At 41.3% G+C, this 16,648-nt stretch overlaps 1 protein-coding gene across 1 annotated transcript; it reads left to right on the forward strand.

The window, feature by feature from the left end:
- The first annotated feature begins 11 nt into the window (after nt 1-11).
- On the forward strand, nt 12-15,058 carry LOC127922729 (GTP-binding protein SAR1b-like). Its single transcript, XM_052506602.1, has 7 exons — nt 12-205; nt 639-711; nt 2,003-2,122; nt 2,233-2,298; nt 3,749-3,852; nt 4,108-4,239; nt 12,661-15,058. The coding sequence occupies exons 2-7, from the start codon at nt 654-656 to the stop codon at nt 12,775-12,777; spliced, it is 597 nt and encodes a 198-aa protein (XP_052362562.1). The 5' UTR covers nt 12-205; nt 639-653; the 3' UTR covers nt 12,778-15,058.
- The last annotated feature ends 1,590 nt before the right edge of the window (nt 15,059-16,648 follow it).

Here is a 16,648-nt window from a genome sequence, read left to right on the forward strand (position 1 = left end):
ACTTGCCTACCTGGTTAAATAAAGGTGAAATTAAATAAATAAATACAAAAAATGCAATATACTCCCGCACAGCAGGCGGCGCTAGTGCGCCACCGGGGTAGTTAGGAAGTTCCCGAAGTCACCTCGAAGAACAATACAATCAGCTGTTCGTTGATCGAATCCGCAAAAACATTCTGACCAAAGCTGTCATTGTCGACAGGGACAGGTAAGCTTTTGGCAGCTTTATTACAAATATTCAGTCATTTATATAGTTACATAAGGTTACGTGTGTTCCGTCATACATTTACTTCGAAAGGGAGAGCTGTCTGTCTGTCTTAAAGAGTCCTTAGTCCACATGAGGCCAGGATTTCAGATAAGCTGATAGCCACGTAGCCGAGATAGCAAGCTAAGTTAGCGATCAGCTGGTGCTAACTAATAGCATGCTAGGATAAGAAAAGACTTGTAATTGTTGTTGATAAACCTAAAGCTGGCTAGCATCAGTAGCAAGTGCATTTGTGTGAAGAGAGTCTGTAGCTATCACTATAGTCATGATGCAAATGTCAAAATACTGCTGATCCAGTGAGACAAGTTGATCCCGTCTTGAGTTGTCAGTGTGCTAACTACTAGCTAGCTAACTTCCCGATTGTTTTCTTTCTTAGGCAAAGACCAGTGAAATGTCATTCCTCTTTGATTGGCTCTACAGAGGCTTTAGTGGTGTGCTACAGTTTTTAGGTAATCTCTGATTTCACGTCAATAACTTAAAATATATTATCAGCAGGGTGGGTATAATGTATTATCGGCAGGGTGGGTATAATGTATTATTGGCAGGGTGGGTATAATGTATTATCGGCAGGGTGGGTATAATGTATTATCGGCAGGGTGGGTATAATGTATTATCGGCAGGGTGGGTATAATGTATTATCGGCAGGGTGGGTATAATGTATTATCGGCAGGGTGGGTATAATGTATTATCAGCAGGGTGGGTATAATGTATTATCAGCAGGGTGGGTATAATGTATTATCGGCAGGGTGGGTATAATGTATTATCGGCAGGGTGGGTATAATGTATTATCGGCAGGGTGGGTATAATGTATTATCGGCAGGGTGGGTATAATGTATTATCGGCAGGGTGGGTATAATGTACTATCAACAGGGTGGGTATAATGTATTATCGGCAGGGTGGGTATAATGTATTATCGGCAGGGTGGGTCGGCAGGGTGGGTATAATGTATTATTGGCAGGGTGGGTATAATGTATTATCGGCAGGGTGGGTATAATGTATTATCGGCAGGGTGGGTATAATGTATTATCGGCAGGGTGGGTATAATGTATTATCGGCAGGGTGGGTATAATGTATTGTCGGCAGGGTGGGTATAATGTATTGTCGGCAGGGTGGGTATAATGTATTGTCGGCAGGGTGGGTATAATGTATTATCGGCAGGGTGGGTATAATGTCTTATCGGTAGGGTGGGTATAATGTATTATCGGTAGGGTGGGTATAATGTATTATCGGCAGGGTGGGTATAATGTATTATCGGCAGGGTGGGTATAATGTATTATCAGTAGGGTGGGTACAATGTGTGTTATGTTCCACCTAGAATCTGTTCCAAAAAACGCTGTAAATAAGGATGCCCACAAACAACGAATACAAAGTAACATGATCAATTCACCTCGCTTACTAGCTGCCGAATTAGGAATCAACTAACTAGGTAGCTTATTCTTAATGTTTGTCCGTAGGCTACCAGAGTGAGGACAGACATTTTTCGGAATAAACGTGGTGAGTGAAAAACGTAACAAAATAGCCCACCCTCTCTACCCGGTATCTTATTCTGCCGCTATACAACTTTGTATGCGTTGTTTGTGGGCATCCTTGTTATTTTACAAAGTTTTTGGAACAGATTCCTGTTGGAACGTTCCACACATTATACCCACCCTGATCAGTATAGTACTGCATGTCACAATGAGTGGTGGTGTGTTTTTACAACTCAAAAGTTGAATGAACTTTGTCAATGTGCTTTCCCAGGGTTGTACAAAAAATCAGGAAAGTTGGTTTTCCTGGGGTTGGATAATGCTGGTAAAACAACCCTTCTGCATATGCTGAAAGATGACCGACTTGGACAGCATGTGCCCACGTTGCATCCAAGTAGGCGGCATCATCTCAACCTACTTTATTGTGTTGTTTTTAACGTCCCAATAACGGCAGTGAACACAATGTCAGTCGTTTTTTAAAATGTGTTTTGTTTCTCCCTGAAGCATCGGAAGAGTTGACGATAGCTGGAATGACATTCACCACGTTTGATCTGGGCGGCCACGTACAAGGTAAGACTTCGGCCTAACTAAGTTGGACACTGTGTCTTTCTAGGGTTTGGTCAGCATCTTGACACATTACATCATGTCTTTCTAGGGTTTGGTCAGCATCTTGACTCTTTACATTGTCTTTCTAGGGTTTGGTCAGCATCTTGACTCTTTACATTGTCTTTCTAGGGTTTGGTCAGCATCTTGACTCATTACATTGTCTTTCTAGGGTTTGGTCAGCATCTTGACACATTACATTGTCTTTCTAGGGTTTGGTCAGCATCTTGACTCATTACATCATGTCTTTCTAGGGTTTGGTCAGCATCTTGACTCATTACATCATGTCTTTCTAGGGTTTGGTCAGCATCTTGACACATTACATCATGTCTTTCTAGGGTTTGGTTAGCATCTTGACTCATTACATTGTCTTTCTAGGGTTTGGTCAGCATCTTGACACATTACATCATGTCTTTCTAGGGTTTGGTCAGCATCTTGACTCATTACATTGTCTTTCTAGGGTTTGGTCAGCATCTTGACTCTTTACATTGTCTTTCTAGGGTTTGGTCAGCATCTTGACTCATTACATCATGTCTTTCTAGGGTTTGGTCAGCATCTTGACTCTTTACATTGTCTTTCTAGGGTTTGGTCAGCATCTTGACACATTACATCATGTCTTTCTAGGGTTTGGTCAGCATCTTGACTCATTACATTGTCTTTCTAGGGTTTGGTCAGCATCTTGACTCTTTACATTGTCTTTCTAGGGTTTGGTCAGCATCTTGACTCATTACATTGTCTTTCTAGGGTTTGGTCAGCATCTTGACTCATTACATCATGTCTTTCTAGGGTTTGGTCAGCATCTTGACACATTACATCATGTCTTTCTAGGGTTTGGTCAGCATCTTGACTCTTTACATTGTCTTTCTAGGGTTTGGTCAGCATCTTGACACATTACATCATGTCTTTCTAGGGTTTGGTCAGCATCTTGACTCATTACATCATGTCTTTCTAGGGTTTGGTCAGCATCTTGACTCATTACATTGTCTTTCTAGGGTTTGGTCAGCATCTTGACTCATTACATCATGTCTTTCTAGGGTTTGGTCAGCATCTTGACTCTTTACATTGTCTTTCTAGGGTTTGGTCAGCATCTTGACACATTACATCATGTCTTTCTAGGGTTTGGTCAGCATCTTGACTCATTACATTGTCTTTCTAGGGTTTGGTCAGCATCTTGACTCATTACATTGTCTTTCTAGGGTTTGGTCAGCATCTTGACTCATTACATCATGTCTTTCTAGGGTTTGGTCAGCATCTTGACACTTTACATTGTCTTTCTAGGGTTTGGTCAGCATCTTGACACATCACATTGTCTTTCTAGGGTTTGGTCAGTATCTTGACTCATTACATTGTCTTTCTAGGGTTTGGTCAGCATCTTGACACATTACCTCATGTGCTACATCTTCTGTCTCTTTCACAGCTAGAAGAGTTTGGAAGAACTACCTGCCGGCTATCAATGGAGTTGTCTTTCTGGTTGACTGTGCCGACCACGACCGCCTTACAGAATCCAAGATCGAACTTGATGTAAGTCACTTCCACTGCTCACAATGTGTCTAATTTATGAAAATTCATTGTGAAAAATGCATACACAAAACCCACGCGTTGAGGTAGCCCAGTTGAGGCAGGTTACACCAGGGCACACAACAAACATTCTCACTGTCCCATCTGTCTCATTACTCAACCTCGTGTGTGTGTGTGTGTGTGTGTGTGTGTGTGTGTGTGTGTGTGTGTGTGTGTGTGTGTGTGTGTGTGTGTGTGTGTGTGTGTGTGTGTGTTCAGGCCCTGTTAGCAGATGAGACCATCCTCTCTGTGCCTGTGCTGGTCCTGGGTAACAAGATAGACCGTCCTGAAGCCGTCAGTGAAGGGGGACTGAGGCAGGCGTTCGTTCTCGATGGACAATGCACTGGAAAGGTAAGCATAGAGATAGATGTAGCCTGTGGAATTTGTATCATCATTATTATTATTATTGTATTATTATTATTGTATCATTATTATTGTATCAATACTATTATTATTTTATTATTATTATTGTATCATTATTATTATTATTATTATTGTATTATTATTATTATTATTATTATTGTATTATTATTATTATTATTATTGTATCATTATTATTATTATTACTATTGTATCATTATTATTATTATTATTATTATTGTATCATTATTATTATTATTATTATTGTATTATTATTATTATTATTATTATTGTATCATTATTATTATTATTATTATTGTATTATTATTATTATTGTATTATTATTATTATTATTGTATTATTATTATTATTGTATTATTATTATTATTATTGTATTATTATTATTATTATTATTGTATTATTATTATTATTATTATTGTATTATTATTATTATTATTGTATTATTATTATTATTATTCACAATGGAGCCCCTAGATCCACTCTGCATACCCCTGTTACCTCCTTTGTCCCACCCCCCACACATGCGGTGACCTCACCCATTACAACCAGCATGTCCAGAGATACAACCTCTCTCATCATCACCCAGTGCCTGGGCTTACCTCCGCTGTACCCGCACCCCACCATACCCCTGTCTGCGCATTATGCCCTGAATATATTCTACCATGCCCAGAAACCTGCTCCTCTTATCCTCTGCCCCCAACGCTCTAGGCGACCAGTTTTGATAGCCTTTAGCCGCACCCTCATACTACTCCTTCTCTGTTCCGCGGGTGATGTGGAGGTAAACCCAGGCCCTGCATGCCCCCAGGTACCCTCATTTGTTGACTTCTGTGATCGAAAAAGTCTTGGTTTTATGCATGTCAACATCAGAAGCCTCCTCCTAAGTTTGTTTTACTCACTGCTTTAGCACACTCTGCTAACCCTGATGTCCTTGCCGTGTCTGAATCCTGGCTCAGGAAGGCCACCAAAAATTCAGAGATTTCCATACCCAACTATAACATCTTCCGTCAAGATAGAACTGCCAAAGGGGCGGAGTCGCAGTCTACTGCAGAGATAGCCTGCAAAGTAATGTCATACTTTCCAGGTCCATACCCAAACAGTTTGAACTACTAATTTTGAAAATTACTCTCTCCAGAAACAAGTCTATCACTGTTGCCGCCTGCTACCGACCCCGTCAGCTCCCAGCTGCGCCCTGGACACCATTTGTGAATTGATCGCCCCTCATCTAGCTTCAGAGTTTGTTCTGTTAGGTGACCTAAACTGGGATATGCTTAACACCCGGCAGTCCTACAATCTAAGCTAGATGCCCTCAATCTCACTCAAATCATCAAGGAACCCACCAGGTACAACCCTAACTCTGTAAACAAGGGCACCCTCATAGACGTCATCCTGACCAACTGGCCCTCCAAATATACCTCCGCTGTCTTCAACCAGGATCTCAGCGATCACTGCCTCATCGCCTGTATCCGCCACGGAGCCGCAGTCAAACGACCACCCCTCATCACTGTCAAACGCTCCCTAAAACACTTCTGTGAGCAGGCCTTTCTAATCGACCTGGCCCGTGTATCCTGGAAGGACATTGACCTCATCCCGTCAGTTGAGGATGCCTGGTCATTCTTTAAAAGTAACTTCCTCACCATTTTAGATAAGCATGCTCCGTTCAAAAAATGCAGAACCAAGAACAGATACAGCCCTTGGTTCACTCCAGACCTGACTGCCCTCGACCAGCACAAAAACATCCTGTGGCGGACTGCAATAGCATCGAATAGCCCCGTGATATGCAACTGTTCAGGGAAGTCAGGAACCAATACACGCAGTCAGTCAGGAAAGCTAAGGCCAGCTTCTTCAGGCAGAAGTTTGCATCCTGTAACTCCAACTCCAAAAGTTCTGGGACACTGTGAAGTCCATGGAGAACAAGAGCACCTCCTCCCAGCTGCCCACTGCACTGAGGCTAGGAAACACGGTCTCCACCGATAAATCCATGATTATCGAAAACTTCAATAAGCACTTCTCAACGGCTGGCCATGCCTTCCGCCTGGCTACTCCAACCTCGGCCAACAGCTCCGCCCCCCGTAGTTCCTCACCCAAGCCTCTCCAGGTTCTCCTTTACCCAAATCCAGATAGCAGATGTTCTGAAAGAGCTGCAAAACCTGGACCCGTACAAATCAGCTGGGCTTGATAATCTGGACCCGCTATTTCTGAAACTATCTGCCGCCATTGTCGCAACCCCTATTACCAGCCTGTTCAACCTCTCTTTCATATCGTCTGAGATCCCCAAGGATTGGAAAGCTGCCGCAGTCATCCCCCTCTTCAAGGGGAGACACCCTGGACCCAAACTGCTATAGACCTATATCCATCCTGCCCTGCCTATCTAAGGTCTTTGAAAGCCAAGTCAACAAACAGGTCACTGACCATCTCGAATCCCACCGTACCTTCTCCGCTGTGCAATCTGGTTTCCGAGCCGGTCACGGGTGCACCTCAGCCACACTCAAGGTACTAAATGATATCATAACCGCCATCGATAAAAGACAGTACTGTGCAGCCGTCTTCATCGACCTCGCCAAGGCTTTCGACTCTGTCAATCACCAAATTCTTATCGGCAGACTCAACAGCCTCGGTTTTCGGATGACTGCCTTGCCTGGTTCACCAATTACTTTGCAGACAGAGTTCAGTGTGTCAAATCGGAGGGCATGCTGTCCGGTCCTCTGGCAGTCTCTATGGGGGTGCCACAGGGTTCAATTCTCGGGCCGACTCTTTTCTCTGTATATATCAATGATGTTGCTCTTGCTGCGGGCGATTCCCTGATCCACCTCTACGCAGACGACACCATTCTATATACTTTCGGCCCGTCATTGGACACTGTGCTATCCAACCTCCAAACGAGCTTCAATGCCATACAGCACTCCTTCCGTGGCCTCCAACTGCTCCTAAACGCGAGTAAAACCAAATGCATGCTTTTCAACCGATCGCTGCCTGCACCCGCATGCCCGACTAGCATCACCACCCTGGATGGTTCCAACCTTGAATATGTGGACATCTATAAGTACCTAGGTGTCTGGCTAGACTGCAAACTCTCCTTCCAGACTCACATCAAACATCTCCAATCAAAAATCAAATCCAGAGTCGGCTTTCTATTCCGCAACAAAGCCTCCTTCACTCACGCTGCCAAGCTTACCCTAGTAAAACTGACTATCCTACCGATCCTCGACCGGCGATGTCATCTACAAAATGGCTTCCAACACTCTACTCAGCAAACTGGATGCAGTCTATCACAGTGCCATCCGTTTTGTCACTAAAGCACCTTATACCACCCACCACTGCGACTTGTATGCTCTAGTCGGCTGGCCCTCACTACATATTCGTCGCCAGACCCACTGGCTCCAGGTCATCTACAAGTCCATGCTAGGTAAAGCTCCGCCTTATCTCAGTTCACTGGTCACGATGGCAACACCCATCCGTAGCACGCGCTCCAGCAGGTGTATCTCACTGATCATCCCTAAAGCCAACACCTCATTTGGCCGCCTTTCGTTCCAGTACTCTGCTGCCTGTGACTGGAACGAATTGCAAAAAATCGCTGAAGTTGGAGACTTTTATCTCCCTCACCAACTTCAAACATCAGCTATCCGAGCAGCTAACCGATCGCTGCAGCTGTACATAGTCTATTGGTAAATAGCTCACCCTTTTTCACCTACCTCATTCCCATACTGTTTTTATACTGTTTTTATTTATTTACTTTTCTGCTCTTTTGCACACCAATATCTCTACCTGTACATGCCCATCTGATCATTTATCACCAGTGTTAATCTGCAAAATTGTATTATTCGCCTACCTCCTCATGCCTTTTGCACACATTGTATATAGACTGCCCATTTTTTTCTACTGTGTTATTGACTTGCTAAATTGCTTACTCCATGTGTAACTCTGTGTTGTCTGTTCACACTGCTTTGCTTTATCTTGGCCAGGTCGCAGTTGCAAATGAGAACTTGTTCTCAACTAGCCTACCTGGTTAAATAAAGGTGAAATAAAAAAATAAAAAATAAAAAAATTATTATTATTATTATTATTATTATTTTATTATTATTATTATTATTATTATATTATTATTATTATTGTATTATTATTATTATTGTATTATTATTATTATTATTATTGTTATTATTATTATTATATTATTATTATTATTATTATTATTATTATTATTATTATTGTATTATTATTTTATTATTATTGTTGTATCATTATTATTATTATTACTATTGTATCATTATTATTATTATTATTATTATTATTATTGTATCATTATTATTATTATTATTGTATCATTATTATTATTATTATTATTGTATCATTATTATTATTATTATTGTATCATTATTATTATTATTATTATTGTATCATTATTATTATTATTATTGTATCATTATTATTATTATTATTATTATTATTATTGTATCATTATTATTATTATTATATTATCATTATCTTATTTTTTTAAAAGTCCATTTCAGATGAGTGTATAACACAACTAACGTGTGTGTGTGTGTGTGTGTGTCTGAATGACGTGTGTGTGCGGTACAGTATTCACGTTCTTTAGATATGCTGTAGAATATGTTAATGGTACTCCAGTCTATTTTCACCTCATTTATCACCTGATTTTACTTAACAAAAGCCCCATCTCAATAGGTGGTCCAGGTACAGTTGCCCTTCGGAAGGTATTCAGACCACTCAACATTTTTCCACACTTCTACACTAACCCTAACCCTAACCCACAGCCTTTCCTCATCAAGCTACACACAACCCCATATAATGACAAAAACAGGTTTTTAGAAATTTGTGTAAATTCATTAAAAAAAAGGAAAATATCACATTTTACATAAGTATTCAGACCCGGGGCCTCCTGGGTGGCGCAGTGGTTAAGGGCGCTGTACTGCAGCGCCAGCTGTGCCACCAGAGACTCTGGGTTCGCGCCCAGGCTCTGTCGTAACCGGCCGCGACCGGGAGGTCCGTGGGGCGACGCACAATTGGCGGGATGTCCTTGTCTCATTGCACGGTGTTTCCTCCGACACATTGGTGCGTCTGGCTTCCGGGTTGGATGCACACTGTGTTAAGAAGCAGTGGTTGGGTTGTGTATCGGAGGACGCATGACTTTCAACCTTCGTCTCTCCCGAGCCCGTACGGGAGTTGTAGCGATGAGACAAGATAGCTACTAAAACAATTGGATACCACGAAAATTGGGGAGAAAAAGGGGTAAAAAAAAAATAAAGAAATGTAAAAGTATTCAGACCCTTTACTCAGTACTTTGTTGAAGCAGAGATTACAGCTTCGAGTCTTCTTGGATATGACGCTACAAGCTTGGCACACCTGTATTTGGGGAGTTTCTCCCATTCTTCTCTGCAGATCCTCTCCAGCTCTGTCAGGGTGGATGGAGAGTGTGGCTGCACAGCTATTTTCGGGTCTTTCCAAAGATGTTTGATCGGGTTCAAGTCTGGGCTCTGGCTGGGCCACTCAAGGACATTCAGAGACTTGTCCTGAAGCCACTCCTGCGTTGTCTTGGCTGTGTGCTTAGGGTCATTGTCCTGTTGGAAAGTGAATCTCTGCCCCAGTCTGAGCTCCTGAACAGGTTTTCATCAAGGTTTTCTCTCTGCTGATCCTGGCTAGTCTCCCAGTCCCTGCCGCTGAAAATCATCCCCACAGCATGATGCTGCCACCACCATGCTTCACCGTAGGGATGGTGCCAGGTTTTCCTCCAGACGTGACGCTTGGCATTCAGGCCAAAGAGTTCAATCTTGGTTCCATCAGACCAGAGAATCTTGTTTCTCATGGTCAGTCTCTTCAGGTGCCTTTTGGCAAACTCCAAGTGGGCTGTCGTGTGCCTTTTTACTGAGTGGCTTCCTTCTGGCCACTCTGCCATAAAATCCTGATTGGTGTAGTGCTGAAGGGATGGTTGTGCTTCTGGAAGGTTCTCCCATCTCCACAGAGGAACTCTGGAGCTCTGTCAGAGTGACCATTGGGTTCTTGGTCACCTCCCTGACAAAGTCCCTTCTCCCCTGATTGGTCAGTTTTGCCAGGTGGCCAGCTCTAGAAAGAGTCTTGGTGGTTCCAAACTTCTTCCATTTACGAATGATGGTGGCCTCTGTATTCTTGGGGACCTTCAATGCTGCAGACATTTTTTGGTACCCTTCCCCAGATCTGTGCCTCGACACAATCCTGTCTCGGAGCTCTATGGACAATTCCTTCAACCTCATGGCTTGTTTTTTTTTCCTCTGACATGCACTGTCAACTGTAGCACACACAGGTGTCTTTCCAAATCATGTCCAATCAATTTAATATACTATAGGTGGACTCCAATCAAGTTGTAGAAACATCTGAAGGATGATCAATGGAAACAGGATGCACCTGAGCTCAATGTTGAGTCTCACAACAAAGGGTCTGAATACTTATGGAAATTAGTTAATTTATTATTTTTATATAAATTTGCAAAAAAATGTAACCTGTTGTTGCTTTATTATGCATTGTTGTGTGTATTTTTTAAATATTTTTTTAAATTTCACCTTTATTTAACCAGGTAGGCTAGTTGAGAACACCTTTATTTAACCAAGTAGGCTAGTTGAGAACACCTTTATTTAACCAGGTAGGCTAGTTGAGAACACCTTTATTTAACCAAGTAGGCTAGTTGAGAACACCTTTATTTAACCAGGTAGGCTAGTTGAGAGCAAGTTCTCATTTGCAACTGTGACCTGCCCAATATAAAGCATAGCAGTTTGACACATACAACAACACAGAGTTACACATGGAATAAACAAAACATACAGTCAATAATACAGTAGAACAAAAGAAAACAAAAAGTCTATATACAGTGAGTGCAAATGAGGTAAGATAAGGAAATAAATAGGCCATGGTGGCGAAGTAATTACAATATAGCAATTAAACACTGGAACGGTAGATCGGCAGAAGATGAATGTGCAGGTAGAGATAGATTGATGAGGAAAACAAATAATTGAATACATTTTAGAATGAGGCTGTAACCTAACAATGTGGAAAAAGTCAAGGGGTCTGAATAGTTTCTGAATGCACTGTATGGCACAAGTGGGTAAAACATTCTTATTCTTCTTTTTTTTAAACCTTAAGTGTGTGTACATTACGATATTTAGGGGATAATGTTTTTCAGCAGAAAAAAAGGTGAAGTTGCTGGAGTGGTCTTTTATAACAGCTTGATCCTGTTGTTCTTCTCCAGGGTAACGTGTTGCTGGACTGGTCTTTTATAACAGCTTGATCCTGTTGTTCTTCTCCAGGGTAACGTGTTGCTGGAGTGGTCTTTTATAACAGCTTGATCCTGTTGTTCTTCTCCAGGGTAACGTGTTGCTGGAGTGGTCTTTTATAACAGCTTGATCCTGTTGTTCTTCTCCAGGGTAACGTGTTGCTGGAGTGGTCTTTTATAACAGCTTGATCCTGTTGTTCTTCTCCAGGGTAACGTGTTGCTGGAGTGGTCTTTTATAACAGCTTGATCCTGTTGTTCTTCTCCAGGGTAACGTGTTGCTGGACTGGTCTTTTATAACAGCTTGATCCTGTTGTTCTTCTCCAGGGTAACGTGTTGCTGGAGTGGTCTTTTATAACAGCTTGATCCTGTTGTTCTTCTCCAGGGTAACGTGTTGCTGGACTGGTCTTTTATAACAGCTTGATCCTGTTGTTCTTCTCCAGAGTAACGTGTTGCTGGACTGGTCTTTTATAACAGCTTGTTCCTGTTGTTCTTCTCCAGGGTAACGTGTTGCTGGACTGGTCTTTTATAACAGCTTGATCCTGTTGTTCTTCTCCAGGGTAACGTGTTGCTGGACTGGTCTTTTATAACAGCTTGATCCTGTTGTTCTTCTCCAGGGTAACGTGTTGCTGGACTGGTCTTTTATAACAGCTTGATCCTGTTGTTCTTCTCCAGGGTAACGTGTTGCTGGACTGGTCTTTTATAACAGCTTGATCCTGTTGTTCTTCTCCAGGGTAACGTGTTGCTGGAGTGGTCTTTTATAACAGCTTGATCCTGTTGTTCTTCTCCAGGGTAACGTGTTGCTGGACTGGTCTTTTATAACAGCTTGATCCTGTTGTTCTTCTCCAGGGTAACGTGTTGCTGGACTGGTCTTTTATAACAGCTTGATCCTGTTGTTCTTCTCCAGGGTAACAGTGTTGCTGGACTGGTCTTTATAACAGCTTGATCCTGTTGTTCTTCTCCAGGGTAACGTGTTGCTGGAGTGGTCTTTTATAACAGCTTGATCCTGTTGTTCTTCTCCAGGGTAACGTGTTGCTGGACTGGTCTTTTATAACAGCTTGATCCTGTTGTTCTTCTCCAGGGTAACGTGTTGCTGGAGTGGTCTTTTATAACAGCTTGATCCTGTTGTTCTTCTCCAGGGTAACGTGTCGGTGAAGGAGCTGCAGGCACGACCTCTGGAGATTTTCATGTGCAGTGTCCTGAAGAAGCAGGGCTATGGAGATGGCTTCAGGTGGCTGGCACAATACATCGACTGACATCTAGGCAGCGCTTCTTTTACTAAACGGACTCCCATCTTTCTGGGGGGAATGAAGAGGATAAGCTATCAAATGAAATGGCCCATATCGTCCACCCCCACACCATGTGGAAAGATGTGAAGCTCCCAATAATCTGTCAATTTCAGCATTAATTGGTCCATTTTAAAGGTTTCTATCTATGCAAACTTTTAAAAGTGGTTCATGGTCACAAGATTCAAGATGGGTTTGCGTGTAATACTAATAAGTCCATTAGTTAAGTATAACGTCGACCCGTTCTCTGGCGTGTAAATTAGAGTATCCGGTTCTACCCCAACAGATTTGATCATAGCTGCAATTCAAGCTACAGTATACGGCAGATGACCTGTACCAATGTAGAACCTTTATAAGGTATACTGTGAACTTTACAATTATTTCTGAAACATGAAGGACCAAGTAGTTTTAAATTAAATAGATTATAAATGATAAGGATATTTATGTGAATGGTGGCGGTACAAATACTTGTACATAGCAGTCCTACCTAGAATAAGATGTTCTTATCACTAAGAGGACATGAAAGAGGATAGATAGACTGAGCAGGAATATTCCAACAGACCCAAGTTCCAATCGCATCGAATAGAACGTCATCTAAGGTTTAGGGGCGGAGTCCATTTGACCTGATTCTATTTCTATACATGGCATGTATATCCCAAATGGCAGCATATTGACTATATAGTGCACTACTTCAGAGAACCCATACTTTCTATGCCCCCACCCTGGTCAAAAATAGTGCACTAAAAAGGGAATAGGGTTCCAACCCTGGTCAAAAGTAGTGCACTAAATAGGGAATAGGGTTCCAACCCTGATCAAAAGTAGTGCACTAAATAGGGAATAGGGTTCCAACCCTGATCAAAAGTAGTGCACTAAATAGGGAATAGGGTTGACATTTGGTACGCGTACCAGGGGTTTGAGATCAATTGTAATGGTCCACGCAGCTATTGCCTTCAATGCACTCAGCCAAAGACGTATGCAAACTATTTTGCAAGTGACTTTGGGATGTGTACATATAATAGACCTGGGGGGGGTTGTAGTAGTGATGTAATGTTTGTCCTACTACAGTTTAATGAATGAATGGCTATAGTGCCATGATATGCAGGTACATTGTAACAGGCCAGAATAAGAGACCGCCATTGCCATCATTCCATGGTATGCAGCAATAAAGCGGAATGACCATCAGTGGCCACTGCAATGCTAATCTTAACAAAAAAGGCTATGCTACTCTACTAACATAGCCCTGGCAGAGGTTTTTGTTGAAAAATATAGATATTTGGTCCCTTTTCAATCAAGTCTGGTTTAAAATACATATATTGGTCCTTTTTCAATCAAGTCTGGTTTAAAAATAGATATTTGGGCCCTATTCGATCAAGGCTGGTTTAAAAAATAAATCCCACTTGCATGCTTTGAGTGACGTACTACTCAAGGAAACACCAGATAGCCTGGGCACCAGTTTGAATAGGGCTCTTGGTCCATGCCCTTTCCTGTTCGCAGACCTGGGTCGTGTTCATTAGGCACCAAACGGATGAAAATGGACTGAAACGGCACTTGGACAATGGAAACAATCATTTTCGTTTTCAGTTGCAAAATGTTTTAAAATGTTTTCCGTTGCAGGCCCTAAAATGAACACGTCCCAGATATTTCTAGTAGAGGTCGACTGATTAGGATTTTTCAATGCCGATACCGATTATTGGAGGACCAAAAAAAAGCCGAAGCCGATTTTTATTTATTTATTTGTAGTAATGATAATTACAACAATACTGAATTAACACTTATTTTAACTTAATATAATACATCAATAAAATCAATTTAGCCTCAACTAAATAATGAAACATGTTCAATTTGGTTTAAATAATGCAAAAACAAAGTGTTGGAGAAGAAAGTAAAAGTGCAATATGTGCCATGTAAGAAAGGTTACATTTAAAGCTGGTGGTTCCTTTTAACATGAGTCTTCAATATTCCCAGGTAAGAAGTTTTAGGTTGTTGTTTTTATGGGAATTATAGGACTATTTCCCTCTTTTGTATTTCATTAACCTTTGACTATTGGATGTTCTTATAGGCACTTTAGCATTGCCAGTGTAACAGTATAGCTTCCGACCCTCTCCTCGCTCCTCCCTGGGCTCGAACCAGCAACAGAACGTCAACAGCCACCCTCGAAGCAGCGTTACCCATGCAGAGCAAGGGGAACAACTACTAGAAGGCTCAGAGCGAGTGACGTTTGAAATGCTATTAGTGCGCGTTAACTACCTAGCCTTTTTCACATCGGTAACACCAGCTAATCTCGGGAGTTAATAGGCTTGAAGTCATTAACAGTGCAATGCTTGGCCACAATGAAGAGCTGCTGGCAAAACGCACAAATATGCCTACCACCGCTCAGTCAGATACTTAGATACTTGTATGCTCAGTCAGATTATATGCAACACAGGATACGCTAGATAATATCTAGTAATATCATCAACCATGTGTAGTTAACTTGTGATTGATTGTTTTTTATAAGATAAGTTTAATGCTAGCTAGCAACTTACCTTGGCTTACTGCATTCGCGTAATAGGCTCCTTGTGGAGTGCAACGAGAGAGAGGCAGGTCGTTATTGCGTTGGACTAGTTAACTGTAAGGTTGCAAGATTGGATCCCCCGAGCTGACAGGTGACAATCTGTCGTTCTGCCCCTGAACAAGGCAGTTAACCCACCGTTCTTAGGCCGTCATTGAAAGTAAGAATGTGTTCTTAACTGACTTGCCTAGTTAAATAAAGGTATAATTAATTTTAAAAAATGTTTTTTTTTTTTATCTGCAAATCTGCGCCCCAAAATACAGATTTTCATAACAATCTGAAACTTGAAATCGGCCCTAATTAATCGGCCATTATGATTAATCGGTCGACCTCTAATTTCTAGGCCTACTGGTAAATCTTCTTTGTCATTCTAAGCCTCTGTCATTTGCAACATTTCTTATTATCTTGATGTCAATTTAATTTGAATCTGAAATGGCCATCACCAACATATTTTAGTTGATTATTATTTACATTTACATTTAAGTCATTTAGCAGACACTCTTATCCAGAGCGACTTACAATTATTATCAGAATTAACTAATGGGAACGGGTACTTCCAGCCACGTAGGCTAATACTGCCTTATAGTTTAAATAGAGGGAGTGTTTCAGCAGTCTGATTCAGCCTTTTGATGATCTACTTGTCACATTTCCTGTCTGCTGTGTAGGTCATTTATTGAAATGATTTATGATGTCCATGATGTGAAGTATTGGCTTTGTGATTCAGACAAATCTATGGTTGAAATGCTGCAGGTACTTCTTGACTATCAGTACAATGATATGAGAGTACGTCTGTAGCTCTGAATCTCTGGGAATAACAGCCTTTATATCAGCCAGCCTTGGGCTCAGTTCCATTTCAATTCAGGAACTAAACTGATATTTACATTTATTCTCAAAGCTTTTTAATGAGGAACAATTTAATTGGAGTTTCCGTTTCCTACCTGAATTGAAATGAAACTGAACCCCAACGCTGTATATCAGTATTTAACTATTGAGTACCATTAACATTTCTGTATTCATTGTAAATAATGTAAAATGGAGATGGTCTCTTTCTTTGTACAATTCATTATCCTGGAGCTGACAAAACACGCAGGTTGTAAATCCCAAATAACACCCTATTACCTACATAGTGCACTACTTTTGACCAAAGCCCTATTGACCCTGGTCCAATGTAGTGCACTATAAAGTATAGGTTGCCATTTGGCACATAGACATTATTACTGGATGTACTTATGATAACTCGGATCATTTTAACGTGAGAAATTCCATAAATATTTTTAACAATCATTCCTC

Source organism: Oncorhynchus keta, unplaced genomic scaffold, assembly GCF_023373465.1.
Source record: "Oncorhynchus keta strain PuntledgeMale-10-30-2019 unplaced genomic scaffold, Oket_V2 Un_contig_2689_pilon_pilon, whole genome shotgun sequence".
In the NCBI taxonomy this organism is placed as follows: Eukaryota; Metazoa; Chordata; class Actinopteri; order Salmoniformes; family Salmonidae; genus Oncorhynchus; species Oncorhynchus keta.

Coding starts and splice junctions, on each gene's coding strand:
- LOC127922729 (XM_052506602.1), top strand. CDS start 654: ATGTCATTCCTCTTTGATTGGCTCTACAGAGGCTTTAGTGGTGTGCTA. Junction 2,299..3,748: donor TCTGGGCGGCCACGTACAAG/GTAAGACTTCGG, acceptor TCTCTTTCACAG/CTAGAAGAGTTTGGAAGAAC. Junction 4,240..12,660: donor ATGGACAATGCACTGGAAAG/GTAAGCATAGAG, acceptor GTTCTTCTCCAG/GGTAACGTGTCGGTGAAGGA.